General features: G+C 35.6%; 2 protein-coding genes across 4 annotated transcripts in view; both read left to right on the top strand.

Moving 5' to 3' along the window:
* Nucleotides 1-6787, top strand: part of LOC132701600 (LIM domain-binding protein 2) — a 29093-nt gene extending 22306 nt beyond the window's left edge. The window contains exons 8-10 of one of the 2 annotated variants that reach the window (XM_060669674.1): nucleotides 2610-2742; nucleotides 2978-3108; nucleotides 4176-6787. In XM_060669674.1, the coding sequence (XP_060525657.1) occupies nucleotides 2610-2742; nucleotides 2978-3108; nucleotides 4176-4460 (549 nt within the window). In that variant the 3' untranslated portion in view covers nucleotides 4461-6787. The remainder of the gene's footprint in view (nucleotides 1-2609; nucleotides 2743-2977; nucleotides 3109-4175) is intronic. The other variant, XM_060669675.1, reaches the window with a different exon arrangement.
* Nucleotides 6788-7845: 1058 nt separating this feature from the next.
* LOC132701466 (centrosomal protein of 290 kDa-like) overlaps nucleotides 7846-21510 on the top strand; it is a 26526-nt gene continuing 12861 nt past the window's right edge. The window contains exons 1-13 of one of the 2 annotated variants that reach the window (XM_060669404.1): nucleotides 7846-8182; nucleotides 9022-9107; nucleotides 9627-9809; nucleotides 9973-10108; nucleotides 10538-10674; nucleotides 10732-11112; nucleotides 12381-12565; nucleotides 12617-12972; nucleotides 13046-13401; nucleotides 14661-15910; nucleotides 16214-16445; nucleotides 16508-17065; nucleotides 18586-18758. In XM_060669404.1, coding sequence (XP_060525387.1) covers nucleotides 7906-8182; nucleotides 9022-9107; nucleotides 9627-9809; nucleotides 9973-10108; nucleotides 10538-10674; nucleotides 10732-11112; nucleotides 12381-12565; nucleotides 12617-12972; nucleotides 13046-13401; nucleotides 14661-15910; nucleotides 16214-16445; nucleotides 16508-17065; nucleotides 18586-18758 — 4310 coding nt within the window. In that variant the 5' untranslated portion in view covers nucleotides 7846-7905. Of the gene's footprint in view, nucleotides 8183-9021; nucleotides 9108-9626; nucleotides 9810-9972; nucleotides 10109-10537; nucleotides 10675-10731; nucleotides 11113-12380; nucleotides 12566-12616; nucleotides 12973-13045; nucleotides 13402-14660; nucleotides 15911-16213; nucleotides 16446-16507; nucleotides 17078-18585; nucleotides 18759-21510 lie in introns of both variants that reach the window. The other variant, XM_060669403.1, reaches the window with a different exon arrangement.

Genomic DNA, 21510 nt, shown 5'->3' with positions numbered 1-21510 from the left:
AACTGGAAATAACTTGTGTATTTCTTAAGTCTTATGAAAAACAAAAATAAAATATGTACGATTGTCAGTCAAATCAATGTGATGGGTGAGCTTGGTGATATGCACACAGTTTTTCAAAGCGGGGAATAAGACTTGACACTGCTACTCTCATTTCTTTCTCCACATTGATTCTCGAGCGATATTTGTTCTTAATTACAGCTACAGCTGAAAAACCAGACTCGCATAAATATGACGTTGCAAACGGAATGAAAATTCTTAAAGCTTTTGAAGCTAAATTTGGATATTCATTTTGAATTGATAACCAAAACTCCAACAAGTCGGAAGTGATGAATCTAGTTTTAAGACTGCTGTCGCAAGAGAGCTCAATGAGACTCTCTTCATCTTGTGATGTGAACCCTGGTGGAGCTTGTGCGTGGAAAGGATCTTTGATCCATGCAAATTTTTCAACATCATCATCTTTAAAGTACGCCGAAAACCATTCGCTGAGCTTCAATAGGTGTTCCGTGAAGAGGGCAATCAGGTCTGGTGAGACAACCAATTCATTAGATGCCGCATATTTATACAGCTGCGGGAAGCAATCTTGACCGCCGCCTTCATTCATTTTATTTATCCACAACTGTAGTTTCTTTTTAAATGCCGCAATTCTCTCCGATAGTTTCAGAATGTGCGTGTTATTACCTTGCAAAGACAGATTCAAATTATTTAGTTTCTCAAATATATCGCACAAATATGCTAGTTTTAACAAAAAGTCTGGTTCAGTAAAATATTTGGCGCTTTCATGACGTTCTTGCTGTAAAAAAGTTCGAATTTCTTCGTGTAATTCGAACACACGAAATAAAACATTTCCACGTGATAGCCACCGTGAATTGCAATAATACAGCAGGGCCGTATGCTCAGCCCCCATATCCAAGCATAGTTTTTTAAAAAGTCTGGCCTTAAGAGGCCTAGTTTTTATGTAGTTTACTACGTTAATTACAGATTCCAGTACTTGGTTAAGTTCGGAGCTCATAGATTTTGATGCAAGAGCTTCTCTATGGATGATGCAATGGGTCCACAAAGCATTCGGTGCTTTTTTACGAATAAGCGCTTGTACTCCTCCATACCTGCCAGACATGGATCGAGCGCCATCAGTACAAATACCAATACACTTTTCCCAATTCAAACCATTTTCTACAAAAAAATTGTCAATAATTTCAAATAAGTCTTGGGCCTTCGCACTTTCGGTAATGGTTTTGCAGAATAACAGATCTTCGACAATAATATTGTCAGTCAGAAAGCGTACGTAGCAAATAAGATGCGCATCATTATTACTGTCAGTAGCCTCATCAAGTTGCAAACCAAAATAATTGTTTTTGATTTTTTCTATTAATTGGTAATTGAGATCCTCAGCTATGTCATGGATTCTTCGACCGATCGTGTTGTTAGATAAGGGTACCTTGGAAATTAATTTTCCTGCCGATTCTCCAACCATAATGTTTACCATGTCGAGAGCAGCCGGTAGAATAAGCTCTTCTGCAATAGTATGAGGTTTTTTGCATTTTGCCACCCTGTATGCTACCTTGAATGATGCTAACAGTGCGTTGTTAGGTACTGAGGCTTGCTGAGTGAATACGTTTTTTGTTTTATTTAAATTTTGTAATTTTCGGTGAAAAAAATCACGCGATTTTTCAACCATAGTTGGATGAATTGTCTCAAGATGTCGCTTTAACTTACTTGGAAGCATACTTTCGGATGACAATATTTTTAAACAAAGCACACACTGCGGTCTTTCTTCATTATTAACTTCTATTGAAGTAAAACCAAAGTCCAAATAGCTATCATCGTATTTACGATATTTCCGCTTCTTTGCTTCCTTGCCATTACTAGTTGATGCATTATCACTGTCATTTGGACTGCCAACTTGTTTATTTAATAAAAATCTGTCCATTTTGCGTGAGATATTTGACGAAAAACAAAGCGAAAGAAAACACTATGACACGTCCGTCCGTCGCAGCTCGCCCGATGCTACTAAAGACTTAGGAGGGGGGGTAGGGTATCAGGGCGGCGCGGGCGTAGGTTTTTTGGCGAGTGAGAAACGCCGCGACGCGATGGTTAGTAGGTAACTATGTTTTTATAGATGCGAGGGCTCAAATAAGGTACCCGCGTATATTTGTTTCGGACATGTTTCGGATAATGAATGATGATGGACTTACGGCGCCCCTCTTTACATTCTACGGCGCACCAGGGCGCCGCGGCGCACACTTTGGGAACCCCTGCGTTAATGCATTAAAATTTCCTATTTTTGTTAACATTCGTTCATTAGTAATATTGACTTTATTCAGATTGAGTTCATTGGTTGGTGGTTTTCCATTTATAGTTTATGCGGAAACTAAACATAAGCCATTGGTTATATTGACTGTTGCTTTTAAAAAAAGTCTGTAAATTAATAATAATAAGAATAAATAAGAATTCACTGTTAATTAATGCGTTAATGCAAAAAAAAATCCTATTTTTGTTCATTAGTAATATTGACTTCATTCAGATTGGGTTCATTGGTTCAATTGGTGATTTTCCATTTATAGTTTATGCAGAAACTAAAATTTTGCTATTGAGATGTTTTTTTTTTGCAGCTATGTGTGATCCTAGAGCCGATGCAGGAACTAATGTCGAGGAACAAAGCGTACGCGCTTAGTCCCCGCGATTGTCTAAAAACCACCCTATTTCAGAAGTGGCAGAGGATCATCGCCCCGCCTGGTACGAGAGGTATCTCTTTTATATCGCACGTCGGATTCGTTCATTTTTGCTCATGGGCAGTTTGTTTCGGTGTTGGCCAAATTTGTTGTTCACATTGGCAAACATCTCAACAAAAATGAAATAATCCACGCTCATTTCCAATCGCACTGTTCCCTCTTTCTCGCCCTACCCTTTAGGTTAAGCATTTGGCATGCCTACTAGCCTACTTATCGGTATATTGTTTATGTTTATATTTTTTGTTAAGTAGAATCCCAGAGGCCGGCGAATAAGCGGAGAAAACGCAAAGGCTCGAATTCTGGCGGGGCTGCCAACAACGCGACCCCAGCGCCCAACAAAAAACGGTCTCCAGGTCCGAATTTTTCCCTGGCGTCGCAGGTAATTTGCCCTTTTTAAATTTCCAGTGTTTTTTAAATATTTCAAAAGTCAACAGGCACAAAAAAAGAAGTTTTTAAATAATTCAAATCACGCAGCTCAACATGAAAAACGTGGGAGAGTTAAAAAAAAATTAGAATGTGGTATTTCAAAAAAAAAAGGTAAACAGTAGACCAATATCGTGGGGTATCTAAGACAAAAATAATAATATTGATTGAGCAATATGTGAATACATGCAAGTTGAAATTGCATTATATACTTTAATAATTAAATCTTATGCGCGGTACTTTTATCACAAAAATGTTTGGTGCTTGATGCTTGATTATTTTGTTTTCGAAAGTTGTGTTGTTTATTGTTTTATAATACTATTCAATTTTCATTTTTTAAATAGCTAAACTTATAGATTTTTTAAAAAATCTGGAATCACTAGACTTGCGATGAAGGAGTGAGCCTTGTGTTTAAAGTTTAAAATTTAATATTTAAACTAAATACATTATTTCCACATTTAATAGTCATCTTCGTGATTTCGACTTTACATTTTTCAGTTTCATAAAACCTATAAGTTTATGAAAACAAATGCTCTGCGGTTTTTGATGTCCTGGAGAAAAACAGGTTCATGGATCTGGCTTGAAACTGCATTTTTCTTTGTGAAATCATGACAGCATTAAGGGATTGCCATCGTGCTAAATTGACAATAACTGTTTACAAAATCAAAATCCATGAATTAGTAGTTTGATAATAAAGTCGCATTAATGAAAATAATGTCTCCTAAATTTTTTCATTTTTGGAAATTGTTCCGTTAAAGGATAAATAAAAAAAAATTGAAAACCGTCCCTCCAGACAGTGTTTTAAATTTTAAACCATAAATAACTTGGGGTAGTGATCTGTGATTTGACACTGTCTAGAGTTTCATCGTGTTTTTTTTTAACACCGTTTAAATATAAATATAGATTTAACTACAGATTTAGATATTATAATTACACAACTCAGACCTCGCTCATTGTTGGATGGAATGCGGTTTCGTTTGTTTAATTTTAGTTTGCTGAGACTACGTGTATATTAATTTCCAGGACGTGATGGTAGTGGGTGAACCCTCTCTGATGGGCGGCGAGTTCGGCGACGAGGATGAACGGCTGATCACCCGATTGGAGAACACACAGTACGACGCGGCCAACTCATTAGATCATGAGAACCACGGGGGGTTCCACACTGCCGACTCGCCCATGGCGGGTTCCAACTCGTGGGGCGCGCCCACCCCCGCCGCGAACGACAGAGGCGGCGTGGCTGGCCCGCCTCAGGGCTCGACCCCTTCTAATCAGGACTCTGATAAAAAATCTCCGGCAGTGAGTCAGTGATGACAAAGGACCAGCCATAGTCTCAACTTTTTCTTCTTTTCTACTAGGTAGAATGAAACGTGAAAGTTTTTTGTTTGTTTTTTTTTTGTTTGAAGGAATCTCCCCAGTCAGTATTTCAAGCCAGTGGACTTTTTAACTAAAAAGTATAAAAATCTCTATTGTTTTTTAAATACCGGTACTTACAAATAAACATTCGATAAACCAAGTGCAAGAGTAACGAGAGTGACGATGTTGGTGATGTTAAATTAGTTGGAAATTAGGTGAAACGAAGAGAGAGTGTTTTTTTTACAGTTTCGCAGTGCTTCAGTGCAGTCAGTGATAAAATGATAGATGGTTTATTTGCGGGTTCAGAAGATGGCTCCTATTCATGGGTTTTATTTGAAAAATATTAAATTTTGCCTGTAATTCTCAAACAAAATATGTGTTCATTACATTTTGGTAATTAATAAAGTTAATTTTCACTGGCATTTGTCAGTCTCTCCGATAAAATGGGCAAATTATTTATTAATTTTTATGGCTGAATTATGCGTTATGTAAATGGCGATGTTGCGTAACATATCTATCAAATGTATTGTTTAAAATGTGCTGGTTATCATTTTTGAACAGTTAAGGGGGGGTAAATAAAAATTGAACATGTATATTTTACACATTGTACATAATAATTGTTTAAAATAATTATGAAACTATTTCATAAGAAAAATTCACCAACTTGAGGTTATTATTATTATTATTATTATTATTATTTAATAATAACTCAGTATGTTGGTGCTAAAAGTCACCTAGGTTTCAATAAATTCTCGTGAAAACTATAACTGTAGGTCAATGAAGAAGAGAAACATTAATAATTATTAATTAATTATTAATTAATAGTATATTAATTGCTTTACTGACTTCATATTATTTTATTTTTATAGTAATTTTGTTGCAATGTGTTATTTGTTTGGGGATCTAATCAACAATTCTACTTCAGAAAAGTTAACCAGCCATTTAATATTTTTGAATCCGTGATATATTATGGTACTCCATTTTTATGCCTATCGGGTGTTTATTTTTACCAAAAATATAACGAAACCGTCATTATGTCGTCTTCTGGACCATAACTTGCACCGGAACAGTGCAATCCGACTTTTATTTATTCGATGATAATAGGACGTTTGCTTAGAAAACGAGTGGATTAAATATTATTTTATAAACGGATGATGGCAGCTCGATTTTTTGTATAGTAGCGTAAAATGAAAACAAAGCATCACAATTTTTGTCGTCGTTGTCGTCAGGTTTTTGGAACGTCGATCCTCCCCGGTAACTCGTATTGGGACTGTAACTATGACTACAAATATCTAATCATTTACAACCGGTATAGTTGATAGTGCAATATTACATATAAATTGTTTTAATGGGTAAAAATGAATTATAGACATTAAAAATTGCATCTGACCTGTTTCGTCTCATAATTCTATCACTTCCTTCCTTCCTGCAGTCAATTGACGCACAATACAATACACAATCAGTCCCATGAAGAACATTTTTGAGATAATCCCACAACCTGCAATTAGACTCGCTTGACTTTTGCTACTAATTAGTTAATCAAAATTTTGACAAATGAGGTAACAGAATGGTTGATACTTGTATTTTTTATTTTTTATCTTGGTTTAAATGTTACTATGTTCATAGTTTACTTAATATTACATTGCATCATGTATTAGGGTTGATAGGATTTTTTTTTTGGAAAATAATTTTGTTCAGTTGCAATTTCCTGTCAAAATTACAGTCCCGATGCGTCCAGAGATTGGGGAATCTCGGAAAATTTTCTGTTTGTATGGAACGTTTTGGGGAAACAATAATTTAAGTCCAAACTAATAATGTTCAGTATAATTATGTGGGTGTCAAAACTTTCGCACACACGTAGCTATGCTATGGCAACAAAAATTTTATACACAGGTGATATATATCCTTGGGTTTTATTGTATCATTAACAAATAACACATTTTTCCAAAATGTTCCCCCTAAAAATTTTGTAATTGGGTGTCACAGTATCTGTCAACGCTGGCACCTACGTCTTAGGATCAATTTTGTATAGTGAAAATAAAAACTTTAAAACATATAACATACATAATATAAATATTATGTCCACTACAAGGAGTATGTCGTGTTGATTTTACATACTATTCATGATGTATGTATTTTGTAAGTGCGAGAGGGTGAATGTGTTTCTTTTTTTTATTTTTTTTTAGAACTTTTTTAAGGTCACCTTACTTGGATTTTGGATAAAAGTGGTTGTATTTCAGTGTATAATTTATTACTTATAGTTTAAAAATAAAGTAATATCTCAGTAATGTGTTGTGTTTAAATGATTTTAACCCGTTATAACTCGAATGAATGATTATTTAAGCAAGCTAGCTAGTTCTATTAAGAATGAAAATGAAAATAAATGTTGAATTTAAGAAAAAAAAGGAGATATAGGTACTGTGTTTCATAAATATCCGTTCTCGTTTTGTTCTAAGTTTGTTCAACAAAAACTGTTTTCACTTTAATAATATTTATAAAGGAATTTTTACTCGTTTACATTAAGTACAGTGTTAAGTGTTATAAATTAAAAAAGTATATGTTTTAAAAAGATAATTATTTAGTTGAAAACTTTGATTCAGTAATACCCTTTTTATAAATGAAATGTGTTGGTTGTGTCAAATTTCTTTTATGATGAGATGTTCGAAGGTGTTTTATCTTCGAGTCTGTAATTTCAGAAACAGTGTAAAGTTGCGTATTTTGAAAAACCGGTGACCGATAAGTGTACTTCGGGAAATACTGCTGGCCTTTTGAGTTACACTTTTCTTCAGATGGATTACGATTTTAAAATAGGTTGCAAGTTCACCAAAATTTCCTATGAACACATTTTCATGATTCAATAGGAAAATTATAATTTGGTATGCATAAGTTGAATTTAAAAACTTATTATGAGACAAATGTTTATCCTAATTTAAGGACTTGTTTTGTTTATACTATCTTGGCATGTTCTCTTAATATTTACTTATGAAACTTTAAAAATGTGTGAATATGTTCCATTTACTGGTATCCGAAAAGCAATTCACTGTTCCATACTGGTTTCTTGGTTTGGATATGATATGATAGCCGAAGAGAGCTCAGTTTTTCGTGTGAATTCTTTGTTATTTACTTTATTTCATTATATTCATTTACAAATTTCATTATAATGATTATATCTCTCCTATTTTTGTAGAATAAACAAAATATGCTTAAGAGAAAGTATAAAAAGTTATAAATATATGAAATTAACTTTTAAAAAATAAATTAAGAAATTACAATTAATTTCCCCTTAAAATTGTAGTAAAAGTCGTCGCCAGGCAACGACCATTTCATAGGTCGATGACAAGCGACATATTCAGTGTGTGCTTTAATCATCGCCAAATAATTGAATAAGAACGTGTTTTCAATGATGGATTCGCTCTTGAACAAAATAGGCAATCTCTCTCAAGAAGAAAAAGACGATTTTTACAAAACTTTAGCTTGGTGGGAAATAGATGATGCGGAAATAGACCTTAATCAAGTGAAAGCGGCGTTTAAGGCTGCCCAACATCTGCTTCGGGAAAAAGAACAGCAAGTCGAGACTCTTTTACATGAATTGGACGAACTGGCTGTAAAAAAAGCTGAAGATGAGGGTGTCCTAACTACTGCCAAGTCCTTTATGGGTGGAGGTATTGAGTACGAAAGTGAGTGGGTTAGGTATTTTTCATAAGAATTTAACGTAAAACTAACACAAAGCAAAAGGAAAAAAATACTATATTAGTATATTAGTTTGAACATCCACTTGACTTTTGGCGGTCAAGGATAAAAATAATGGTAAAAGAAATGTGTTGCAATGATTATACTAATTCTATTTTACTATATGGTTTGCACATGGTAGTAAATAAATAAAAGTGCAAAGTCAATACTAAACAAACTATTCCTCGTCGAGAGCGGTAAAAAAAATTATTACTAAAGTGGCCAAAAGAAAACCATGACAATATTTTCAAATTTCTAAAATGGTCGCCAGGGGGCGTCACCGCCCACTTAAATTTTAAGATTTTTCTCGGAAATCCACCTGGTTGAAAGTACCAGGAAATATATGATTTTAAAGCTCAATTCGAGTGATTTGTGTTTATCACTTTTTGGTCTATCTATTAAAATAAAGTGGTGGGACATTGTTTTTTTTTTAAATTAATATTGCTACATCAAACGCAATTTACCTGCGTTTGATGTAGCCATCGGGCTAGAGCAAAAAATATAGTGAAACGACACCTAAATAGTCTAATAGCTTAAATTTTTTTAGCATTTAAACATATGTTAATATTATATTAATACTCTTATTTATTCTGATATATTTGTTTTATGGTAAAATTTCATATATTTATAACTTTATAATAATACTAATAAATTTACAATAAAAGTACTCTTGGTATGAATAATTTAAAAAAAAAAACGTGCAGCAGTTTAATGATCAATTGCAATTGAAGGAGAAAATATTTTCCATGGTTTTCGTTTGGCCGCGCAACATGTTAATCATTTTTAGATTTAGAACAAGAACATTCAGAGCTCCGAGCAAAGTTCAAGAAAGTTACACAGGAAAACGAAAAATACGTGGCAGAATTCAATCTCGTAAGTTGTTACATAACTTGCTGGTGCCTAAAATGTATTGAATTGAATTCGTATGACCAGTAATATCAAACGGCTGATAAATAAATAGCTAATATCACTTCGCTCTCTTTCCCCTTACTGTGATTCTCACTTTTTAATTTTTAAAATCGATATTACGCTAACTAACTTAATAAATGAAAGTGAAGGTGATATAACACTTCACAAAAAATACAATGTAAAGTATTAATTGCCCCTAATAACCAATGTTTGAGCTGCTCCTTACAAAAATTTTGTATGCACAAGTACATTATAAAGAAAAATATAAATAGACGGTGGTTTAATAACTTGTACGGATTTAAAAAAATAGGAAACAGGAAAATGAAGTGAGGTGTTCAGTGGTATCATTAGCAAAATGAAATGTTGATATTGCCCTTCTTGCATCTTAACTATGAAGTTAAAAGATAAACCTGGTGTTCCCAAAAGTCACCACAAGGATGAAATATTAATTAGCTAATATTGATGTAGCAAAAATAATTTTAGCTGAACAAAAAAATTAAAAGACTAGAAAAAGAAAACGAGCGACTGGAGAAAGAAGTACAGGCCCGAATACATGATGAAAGCGATTCGGATATATCAGAATCATATAAGCAACAGCAGCGCGAGCTGACTAGTCTAGTTCAGAGTAAAAACCAACAGCTTTCGGAAATTTTGCGAGATATTGAAGTAAGTTCTCTACGTAAGACAAACATATTTTTATCTTGGACTACTTTTAAGTTAAAACGCGTGGCGGTTAATTAATAATTAGAGTTTTAACATTTTGAGCAAACAATTATTAATGAATGACTCCGTATACTAACAGTATGGTATCGATTTTAAATTATTTTAGGACGTCGAAAATGAAAACACCGTACTTAGGGAAAAATTATCAACCCTCAAAGAAGAACTGTTCAATGCGACCAATGAAATAGTGTCATTGACTGAGTCTTTGAAAGCTAAGGATTTAATAGCTGAAGAAAATGCGGGTAAGGCGTGGATAGCAAGTAAAGATCGCTTCTGACTCGCCAAAGCATAATAAATTGTTTTTTGTGGATATAAAAATCGTTGGTTGTTTTAATTCTGATAAAATTAAATCGAATGGGAAACAAAAATTACAAATTACTAAACAAAAATAGATATAGGTTGATCTCTGATAATTACAGATAACTATCGCGTCATTATTGTCCACAATTTTTGTTGCATTATCCTATTCGAAAAAAAAAGTTATTTCACAGAATATCCAAGTGACAGAAACCGTTTGAAGGGCCGGATTTCAGTAAGTCCGTTCCTAAAAATGATTTATACTATTTTTCATTTTACCTTCACTTCTTGTTTTATATCTACCTACCATGGTTTTAAAAAATCTTGTATGACACTCGAGAAATATTATTATTAATGATGACATGACCTTAAAGCTGCACTAGTCAAGGCGTCGGCACTGGTGGAGACCTTAGAGTGTGAATTAGATGACGTGAAAAAGGAAAAATTGAAGCTGGAACGCGAAATAGCCGAATTTTCGACGGAGGTCGAATCAAAAGTCGATAAATGGAAGGTAAAAGTAGCCACCATATTTTTAAACTCTTGAAAAAATTGAAACAGCGCCTTGCAGGAAGTAATCGCCAGCAAAAACGCCGAGATCGAACAGCTTAAGAGATTTCGGAACAAAATAGTAGTCGACAGCGCTGAAAGTTCCGGTTCGGAAGGTGAAATCCCCTACCTCAGGGACCTCCAAAATGTCATCTCGCATCGAGACGCGCAACTGATGGAGTTGAAATGTCAGATGGCGAGGTCCACGAAAGATATGACGGAAAACGCAGAGATGTTAAAAGACCTAAGGCAGCAAAACGAGCTTAAAAGCGCCAAGTTGGAAGAACTGAACAAAACGGCGACTGAATTAAAAATGCAGTGCAAAAAAGCGCACGAAAGGTGCAGCAATTTGCAGGAGAGGGTGAAAAACGCGGAGGATATGGCGAACTTTAAAAGTAACGAGGTTAGCGACATATAGTTTTTTCTTTAATTTTGAATGCAAAAAGTGTTGAAAGAATTGTTTTCGTGCGATGAACAATGGTAAGGCAATCTTGGGCTGGTTAACTCTGTTGGCGGCATTCACGCTTCTAACCGCGTTGATGGGAGATCTTCAATTGTGAGTGTGACTGTTCAACTTGAATCGTACGTTAAAAAAGAATATTTTACCTAATAGCCTACATGCAGTTCTGAAATGTGATATTTTCTATTTTAAAAATATAACAGATTTTTTTTGGAAAATCACTACATAAAATTAAGTGTTGATATTTTATAAGGGTGTCCTAAATAATGGCGGTAAAAAATATCACTAACGCGGCCAAATGAAGACCGTCGAAAATATTTTCAGAATTCCAAGACGGTCGCCCGAGGGGATGGGGGTCACAATTATTTAAACTATAATTTTTGCCTGAAATCCAACTGGAAAATGTACCTAAAAAAAACATGATTTTAAAGCTAAACTCCATTCGAGGGATTTTTTTATAGATACACAGATTAGATAGTAATTGTTGTTTACATTATCAACGTTATTGAAAAAAAAAAGGTTTTTTTTGGAAAATCACTTCATAATTTTAAATGTTACCATTTCAATTTCAAATATTTTAGTAAGTTATCTACAATATCTCTATTTATGTCTCATCGCTGGCAAATTGATAACAAAGCAGATTATTCGCATGAAATGGTACCATAAAAACGAAAGAACGCAAGGCTATAGTTTAAATAGTTTTAAAACACGGTTTCTAAAAAGCAAAAACGAAAATGGGTTTATGAAAATTTGAGATAAAAATAAGTTATATCGATCTAATAAAGCGAGAATCACCTTCTCATCGGCGTAAATGCTTAATGGTAGTAATCAATACCGTTCAAAGATTTTCCGTTCATGTAAAAAATGTGTTTATATTTTTAAGAAAAACTCATGCCCAAAAAATTAAGTACTTGTCAGGTATTTCATCTCCATTTATAGGTAGGTTATGTACTTGATCGGCAATCAAAAATAGCTTACGAATTACATTATTTTGTCGAGACGACATACATAGTGATATGACATTAAAGCCCACCACCCGCAAAATTTAATTATTAGCACGCAATATCTTCGATTTGGCATCGTTTAAAGTTTTAATGATTTTAATTTTCAAATTCAAATTAATTGGAAGCTTCAATATTATTCAAAAGATTGATTTTCGATTATCTGACTTTGAGAGAACAAGTTCTACCATTTTTCAATTCACTTTTCAGTTAAAAAGAATTTTAAAAGAGCTAAAAGACAACGGCCAAGAGGATTTAGCTCAAAAATTAACCGAAATTCACGCGCTGAAGACCCAAAACATTTTGCAAGAGCAACAGATCGCCGGCCTGGTCGCTGCCGTCAATGATCTCCGACAATCAATAGACGAGTTGGAAAAAGAAAATGCGATATTAAGGTGGATGCGAACTTGCTTAAGGCGCGTGGATTAATATTTTCTTCCTTGTAGAAACGAGCTCGGTATCGACGACCTCGATGACATTTCACCGTCCCCTTGCAAGTACAATACAAAACGAACCAAGCACAGAAACGATATCGAAAAACTCAATCGCAAACTAAGCAGCATGCAAGAGGAGAAAGTCCAACTTAAAATGATCGTGAAAGATCTGAAGAGGAGAAACTCAGAACTGTCAGATCAGTTAATCGAGTTGGGTCACAAACCGATCGGAAAAGAGAACGATCAACCAAAATCTACAGCACGTAACAGTAAAGAACTCGGAGATCAGATCAGAGCTTTGAGCGAGGAGAACGAGGCGCTTAGGAAAGGCCTTCATGAAATTTTGAACAGCGTTAACGTCAAAAAAGGTAAGAAAAATATCAAATGATCTAGAAGTTGATTCGAGAGTGCAGCAGTTTACGCTATCCGTTTTTGTGTCAGAATCTTCCGCTAAGGAAATCAAGTCGGAGGTTTTGGAACGTCTCTTAAAAGCACTGGATGTTAAGCACATCTCAGGTTGGTACCACCCTGCTATGCGGCTTCAAGCGGAGCTACGTTCGGTGGAAGGCGCAAATAGGGAGCTTCGAGATCAGCTTCAACAAGTTAGGATGGAGCTCGCGGCTAACAAAGTTAACGAAGAAATATCAGTTGGTCGGAACTTGGAAGTTGATGTGCAGAACATCGATGATGTGGAAAAAGTCGATTCGCCCAGGAAAACTTCCATTTTTGCTTCAGTCATCGGCCAAAGTCATCCCGATATCGATAGTTTGAAGCTACACGTTCTGCAAATACTCGTGGTAATAACATAGCAACGATCGGCTTGAAGTTCGTTATCCAAAAAAGAAAAAAAATCTAGTTTCTACGACAATTTTTTTAAAAACGACTTTTTTGCTATATGTTAAATATCATCAGAAGTCATCTTGCGGTTTGGGAAATATGTATCAAACCACCTTTCCCTAAAATCCTTTTCAATAGCTCCATATTCGCGATAAAAACTTATGCCCCCCTTTACTGTTTGACCGATTTTTTTTTGAAATTTGGAAACGCAATAAATTAAAATCGTGAAATCCAATGTAATCTGGCATGTAGAGTATTGTCAAAAAGATACAATTTTTGACCCACTAGAAGTAGTTTTTGGTTGCTTTGTTTTCGAGAGAACAAATAAAAATTATGAAAAGTGGTTAGTTCTAAAAAATTAGTACTAAACAAAATAAAAATGGCCATCATCAGTTTCTTGTCAGCTATCCCAGGATTTTAAATATTTTCTGGATCTGCGTTTATATAAACCTTATTCCTGTTTTTTTTTGTGGACAAATCTCCGACATGTTTTTTGAAACACCCGGTATAAAGAATATCCCAACTACTTTTTATAAAACTGCTGGATTCCTCCTGCGTCGGTTTTTGTTGAGTCGAACTAGCTAACGTTTCGCAAATGTACAGAGCCGTAAAACTATCTCAGCCTGAGTCATTGAACCCAGAATTAAAACATCTTACCTTTGCTCTTTTCTCTAATAATTTCCACATTAAAGATATTAAGCGTTCCATCACAAAATACACATCAAGCAATCAATTCTTCTACTAACGAAAAATCCGAGAGTCTATACAAACTTATAAGCAACCTAACAATCTTAACCGCGACTCAGGTCTTTACCATGTCATCAATATGGGAATCAGTTATCCGAGGCGGTGTTTATGCCCCTCATTTAGCTCCGCCTCCTGAAACAATACAAAAGCAGGCACAGAGCAAAATGCGAGCTTGTTTCAGTCAAGCTCTGAAGAAGTCAACAGGATGACTGGCGAAACGTTAGCTAGTTCGACTTAACAAAAACCGACGCAGGAAGAATCCAGAAGTTTCATAAAAAGTATTACTTAACTATTACAAAATTAAAGAAATTATAAAAATAAAAGAAATGGAAACAAAAAAATATATATAAATTTGTTAAACTTTTTGCTTTAAAAATGCTTATTACTGAAACGGCTTTTAAATAACATTCAGGCATGAAGTTCGTATTAAAAAATAATCGATAATTGTATTCGGTAAAGTGTGCTTTTTCAGCTATTGAATGAAGATAACGTCGAATCGAAACTGGGCGAAGAATTTGCGACATTGAAGAAATCACTAGACTCTTTGCATAACGAATGTAATTCCCAAAGGAGAACACTGGAAGGAGAGCTCGAAGAGGCCCACCGAAAAATACAGACTCTTGTCGAAGAGACCGCACAAGGAAGCTGCAATTCAACAGACGATGCAGACTTGAAAGAGAAAGTGGTGGTGTTGCAGAGGAAAGCCACTTATCTTCAAAAACATGCAGATCAAGTCGTATCAGAGAGGGAGCATTTTATAAAAGAATGCTCTCGTACGCGCCTTGCCCTCTCGAAGAAAATTACTGAGCTGGCTAGTAAAATTCTACGATTGCAAACGCGCATCAAGATACTGCGCGAGGAAAATACGAATCTGGTACCTTTCGAGGATCACAAAAAACTCGAAAGTATTTTAGAAGAGACTTTGGGGAAGCACAGGAAACTGATCGCGGAAATTAAGGAGCAAAGCAAGCAAGAGTCGCTCGAAATGCAGCTGCTGAGAGCGTCTCAGAGTAATTTGGAGGGCGAAAAGGCGGAGCTTAAGGCGCGATTAAAGGAAGCCCTGGCGCAAGCCTACGCTGGAGCCGGCGAAGATACGAAAAACTTGGCGGAAAAACTGGCCGAAAGTCAAGTGAAAGAGATTTCCGAAAGCCAGAGGGCCGAACACACCAACAACTTGTACGAGTTAGTCAAGGAGCAGCTAAACAAATCGGAGGACAAGTTCAAGGAGTTCTCTAGATACGGTGAAAATCTTTTGCTGAAAAATCTAACTCTACAGGAACAACTGAAAGACGCTGAAAACAAACTGTTGTCGTGTGTGGATCGTCAAGCGTATAAAAAGCTTCAAGATATGTCGAACGAGTTGCTTAAAGAGAAGGATGAGCTCAGCGTCGAAGTTATGCGCCTGAACGAGGAATTGCACACTAAACGACAAGAATATGCTCTGGAAATGACGTGGAACGACTCGAAGGAACAGGAACTCCTCAATTTGAGGCACCAGATCGTGGATTTGGTTGCTGTATCGGAGGAGAGGATTCTGGTGGGTCAGCTTCACGCCGATCTTGCTAAGGAACGAAGAGAAAGGGAAGAGAAGGAGATGAAGATAGAGGCCGCTTTTGTGGAGACTAACGAGTGGAAAGACAAGTACGAGCGTTTGGTACAGCGTACAGAAACCGAAACATCTGAGTTTTTGGTGCAAAAACTCAATGCAGACAAAAAAAACAGGTAGATTTAGAATTATTAGTTTGGTTAATTGTGTTAATTAAGTTGGTGGGTTATTTAGGATAATTCGTGTCACAATGATTTTCTTTTTTCTTCTCCATCCTCACCTTCATGGTCTAATAAATAGATAATATTACCTTACCAATATTTTACATGTGTAGTTTTCACAAAACGCAGTTAAGCACTTTAGGTTCATTCAACTGGAAATTTAGCTAGGCAACTTACCATAACTTATTTTCAAATATATTATAATATACTAAAACATTTTACTACTGGTAATAGGACGCCATTTGGTGTTTCTTTAAGGATACTACAAGATCTGCTGCTCAAAAAGAAAGCTCAATATTTCGGTAGCACTCCTCTGTGCGTAGACGAAGCGTTTCTAGAAACGCTACGAACCGTCAACGCCCAGAAACACGAAACATTCTTGCGCTTACTGAAAGTCAAAGAACTAGAGTCGGAAAATGCCATCCTGAAGCACAAATTCGAAACTCGACTTGAAGGAAAAACGACGGAGAAAATTACTGACGAGAATATGGTAAGAGTGGTATAAGAGCGGCTACGTTAAAGGAGACAAAATAAAGATACCTTTGATCGTAGGAGTTCCAGCTGAGCCGCCAATGCGAATTCAAGGACGAACAGATCGGTTACCTGACGGAAAGGATCGGCATCCAAGATCGCCAAATCGCCAAACTGGAAGAGGAACTGCTGGTGTCGTACAAAAACTCTGACATTGCCTTCACCAGCGCTAAACGCCCCAGGTCGGTCAAGCTCACAAGGAGCATCGTTTGTCAAGAATCGGTCAACCCAACGCCTTGCGCGGTGAAGATAATGAGGAACGTGGAAAGCCAAGCGAGCTTCGACGTGGCGCCACGTAGCGAAGCCGATCAGATGCTCCTGGTGAACGATCTCAGAGCACAAATCGCGAATCTACAGTCGGGATGCGCGCAAAAGGAAATGATTATATCTCAGTTGAATAGGAGCATCGCGGATCGGGACTTGTCCAGAGCCTCTCTGGAGCGGCAAATCGAAGAGAAACAGATGCAGGTGTCCTCGATGGAGAAGCGTCTCCAAGAGTTCAGAGAGGGGGAAGTTAAGAGTCAAAGCGGCGCCGGGGATGGCGCTTCCATCGGATCGACGAATTACAAGGAAGAGACGGTAATGTTGAAGGTAACTAAACCATGTGGAGTACATTTGGAGAGACAGGTTAAAAGCACGCCACTTTTTTACAATGTTTTGATCAACTTTCCGAATATTTATAAAAATTCAAGTTCCCCATCTCTCCTTCTTTTGGGTGTCCTAACATATTTTATAAACCTTGAATGGTTTGGTTTGGATGGTCTAACTCAGTGGTTCCCAATCTGTTTTGTGTCGTAGACCCCTTGGCATGTTTTTTGTTAATTAGTAACTGTAGTAAAGTTTAGTATTAAAAACTTAAAGTAAAAACACATGTTAAGTTTTATACAAACAAGCAATGAGTAAATGTTTTTAGTGGGTTGGATGAACCTGACGCTTTAATGATAAATTATCACATTTGGCGTCAATTTGGTAAGGTTAGTCTTAAATCTCCTCAGCTAATTATGTCCAGTCTGTTTCTCTTTTTCGAGTTGGTAACACCGTTAAACCCCTTTTCCATTAGGTACGACGATGGAAAGGAAATTATAATTTTTTCCGCTATATTCCATAATACGGGACAAGTTTTTTTTGTAGCTAAAATTGCTGATATCCGTTTTTAAACTGAACTTTAAGTTCTTTGTTTGTACTTAATTCAATCACTGCTTCTTGGATTATGACATTCGTTTCTTCCATGTCATTATATGGGTTAATTCTCCACGGTGGTATTACCATAGTCAAAACATCCTCAAATCTAGGGCCTTTAAATGTTGAACGTAGGTTGAAACGTCGTTTTCCCGTCTGTGACTAATTGGCTAACTGGGAAAGTTCGCCTAGTCTAATATTTTGCATCATTAGTTTAACTCTGACAAGAAACGCTGATAAGATGGACTTTGCTTTAATTAGGATTAGACCTGTAACTGCTAATTGACAATATTAAATTTTGTAAATAAATTTCTTAAACACGTGATGTCTGTTTTCGACAGCCAGCGTACTTCATTGTGAAGAAGTAATTGATGGAAGTGATCGTCATTTTCTTCACACAATGGCGTAAATAATCGTTCGTCTCGCATTCGTACTTATAGAGTGACGAATTGAACAACTCGGTGCAAGTTCGCGAAGCTCGGAGACAAAAATTGACAAGAAGTTTTACTGCGCGTATGTTAGTAACAAGATGATACTGTTATATTATTTTTACAAGTACAATATTTATTACAACCACCATGTGAAGGCCTACATCCTACCACTTACACAATTTTATAAACACATATAATATTTTTTTTTACTTTATAGGTACTTGTATACATAAGGCCTTCATATTATAACATTGTATAATGCAAGTAAATAGATAATATCAGTGTATGTTGAGATTCGCTATCGTGTACCCCCATTTTAATTTCATGGACCTTCAAATTTTTTTTTTCGCTACACCCCTTTCGGGTTGTCATAAACCACTGGGGTTCGATATAGATCACTTTGGGAATCACTGGTCTGACTAAATTGTGCCAACTGACCGGTTTCTTAAAACTTGTCTCCCATGTATTAACCTAATTTTGCATTCTTAGTCGAGCTTAAGGTCATTGCAAGATAATGTGGCCCAGAAAGATATTGAAATAATGATGTACCAAACGCTTCTAAAAGAGGATAGGGACAAGCATAGTCTGGCCGCTGCCAATTTGCAACACGAGCTGCAGGTGTTGCAAAAAGCTCTTCTACAAGAAAAACAAAAATGCAAAGGGTAAGATCCACTAAAACCATTGAAATTTTGGCCTTCCTTCTTTGTTCTGTGGCATTTACTATATCCACTTTGTTATCACCAAAGGGCCTACCTCAATTTTAATAACTTTTCAGGAGAATGGTTTAAAGTAAACTAGAGTGCTTATTTTTGCTGTATCGCAGGTGCTATTAGCTTATTTTACTTTATTTCTTAAAAGCAATGTAGGTAGGTCAATGTAGAATAATTTTGGGTTCGACCTAACTTACGCTGATCCTTCTTAGATCTGTGCGTTTGGTTCCAAAATTAAGAAACATTTGATACCTTTTATTTATTGACAAGTCTGCGTACTCCTGGGAACTATTTTGTCGACAGTAATGGGATTCCATATGGGGAATATATGTTGCTAACAATGTTCCTTAAAATTTTATCATTGTCCGCCGCTGATTCATTACGACCACCTCGTTTTTCTTCGTCCAACACACCAGAATATTATTTACAAACATTTTACGACAAACTTGAACTCTTTTGCTCCCTAAAGAAAGATAAAAGAAGTTCGTATGAACACGGCTCGATTCACTTCCATTTTTTTGTTCTATAAAAAGCGTAATAAACTCTCGCTACAATATTTTGTATCTTAGTTCTTCACTAACGTATCGGAACTATTTTCTTGGTATCTCCAGAACAATATTTTTTGCCTCTATCCCCAAAGGATTTTGCAAGTTTCTTCTTATTTACCCAAGATTTCTTTTCATGATGTTCCATTGGTGATGCTTCAACTAAGAAGTCCTCCGGTTTTTTCTTCTCACATTGCAATTTTTTAAGTGTTTTGGTTTTCTGCAACTAGTTTTATTTGTCGTCGTCATTATCTATTTTTAAATGCGCATCACAATTCGGTGCAGTGCTTCATAAATTTGTCGGTATGTTGGATCGCAGTGGTGATTTACATTATGATGGGGTTCGTCCGATTCACTTACTCCTAAACTTGTTGAACAAACATTTTGGCACCGCGTATTACGTTAGTAAACTCCGCTAATTGAGTGTTACTAGTGGTTTAACTTTCAAGAACACTGTGGTCACGCAAACACTTTTCACCAAAATGCTTATCGGCTAGATTATCGTTATGCGATGCATCGGAAGAATACTCGATGGTTGGTGACGTTTCAACCATTGTTATTTTTCCGTAATACCATAGGTTTTCAAAAAACATTTTCACCCGAGCGCCAATCTTGAATTTTGCATTTCTAATAGTTTTTAAACTGTCTGTATCCACAACATTAATAGTTTTATCATCCCACTGAATAGGAACATCTATTTTAAATGAGGACATCCGAAGTGGCATAATGTTATAGCGCTACTAAATATCAATACAATATTCCTACTTACCGACTTGTATAGACAAGAGTTTTCCAGCTAATTTCACTAATCGACACGCTCCAGTATACAACCTTTAAACAATGAATGAATTTCTGTCCTTACATAAAATTATAACAATTAATAATTTCCAGTTCCTAAGTAAAATTTACTATCCACCTCATACAGAAATATTATAACATAAGGGCCTATGATGCGATTGGGCTAGCAAGACGCGCAATTTTGGTCTTTACGTAAAAATATTTTTATTAATTCAAGATAGACCTTATTGTTGTAGTATTATTGTAGTTCCATAGAATGGAATATGAATAATGGGTATGACTCATTTTCACCAAAATTCGTGATAAGCACCTACGGAATAACAGCGACGATATTATGGTTATATATTTAGGGTAATTTAAATCGCCTTTAATTTCCGAAATAAGGTATGCCAATAGACCAATAATGAGATACTCACCAAGTAGAGGATGGGCTAAAAAAGTTATTATTTAAAGAAATAAAAAAATTACGACTTCTGGGCATATCTGCAAACGTTTGCACGCTAATAGACGCTTGTAAAAATTCTGCAAATTAAACAATGCTGCGTAACTTTTATTTTATAAAATAGATGTGCCGTTTACAAGTTACTGATATCAAACGAAAATATTCGGAATATTTTTACACATTAAATTATTTCCAACAAGCTGTCGCACCACCGTACAAGCACGAATTGTTAGTTTTAGTTGAGATAATGAATTAACTCCCTTGAATTTCAGTCTATGGGAAAATCTTATAGACTAGATAATATACGAGTAGTTGCCCTACTACGGCAAAAATTGATACGCCTCAGGTGGCTATGATATTTTCGTAGAGATGGACCATTTTCATTCTAAACAGGGATACCCACATACGTAACTCCTTTTTGCCTGAAGATTTAGTGTGATCTGGAATATTTTCATATAATACTGCCGTGAAAATGACTCTTTCAAACTTATTGACGATCTGTCAGCTGTCATATTGGTTGTTTAAGCAGTAAGGTCATTGGTTAAAACGAGATCTTTAATCTCGTGCATGCTCACGTCGAATGGGCCTTTTTATTTTTTTATAGTAGCTTCATTATCGGCAGGACTTTTATATCTCTAGTACGTAGAAGCTGCAGTACAAAGTGCTTTCGAAATTTTAGATTGCGATATGAAGGTAATTTTTAAACCAACTTTATAACATTATTAGAGAAAATAGTACAGCATTAAATAATGTTGGCTTTTCCAGATGAAATATAAGAAAATTTTAATTTCATGCCTGACATTTTCCGTATAAAAAGTTATTTAGGCCATGTTTTTTTTGTTAAATAAAAAGTTACACATCATTTCATAAAATTTATCATAATATTTTTCATAAAATTCGAGCGCCAGAAGCGGTGGTC

The sequence above is a fragment of the Cylas formicarius genome, unplaced genomic scaffold (assembly GCF_029955315.1).
Source record: "Cylas formicarius isolate icCylForm1 unplaced genomic scaffold, icCylForm1.1 PGA_scaffold_4__25_contigs__length_36172078, whole genome shotgun sequence".
In the NCBI taxonomy this organism is placed as follows: Eukaryota; Metazoa; Arthropoda; class Insecta; order Coleoptera; family Brentidae; genus Cylas; species Cylas formicarius.
This window is presented reverse-complemented; position numbering and strand designations above follow the sequence as displayed.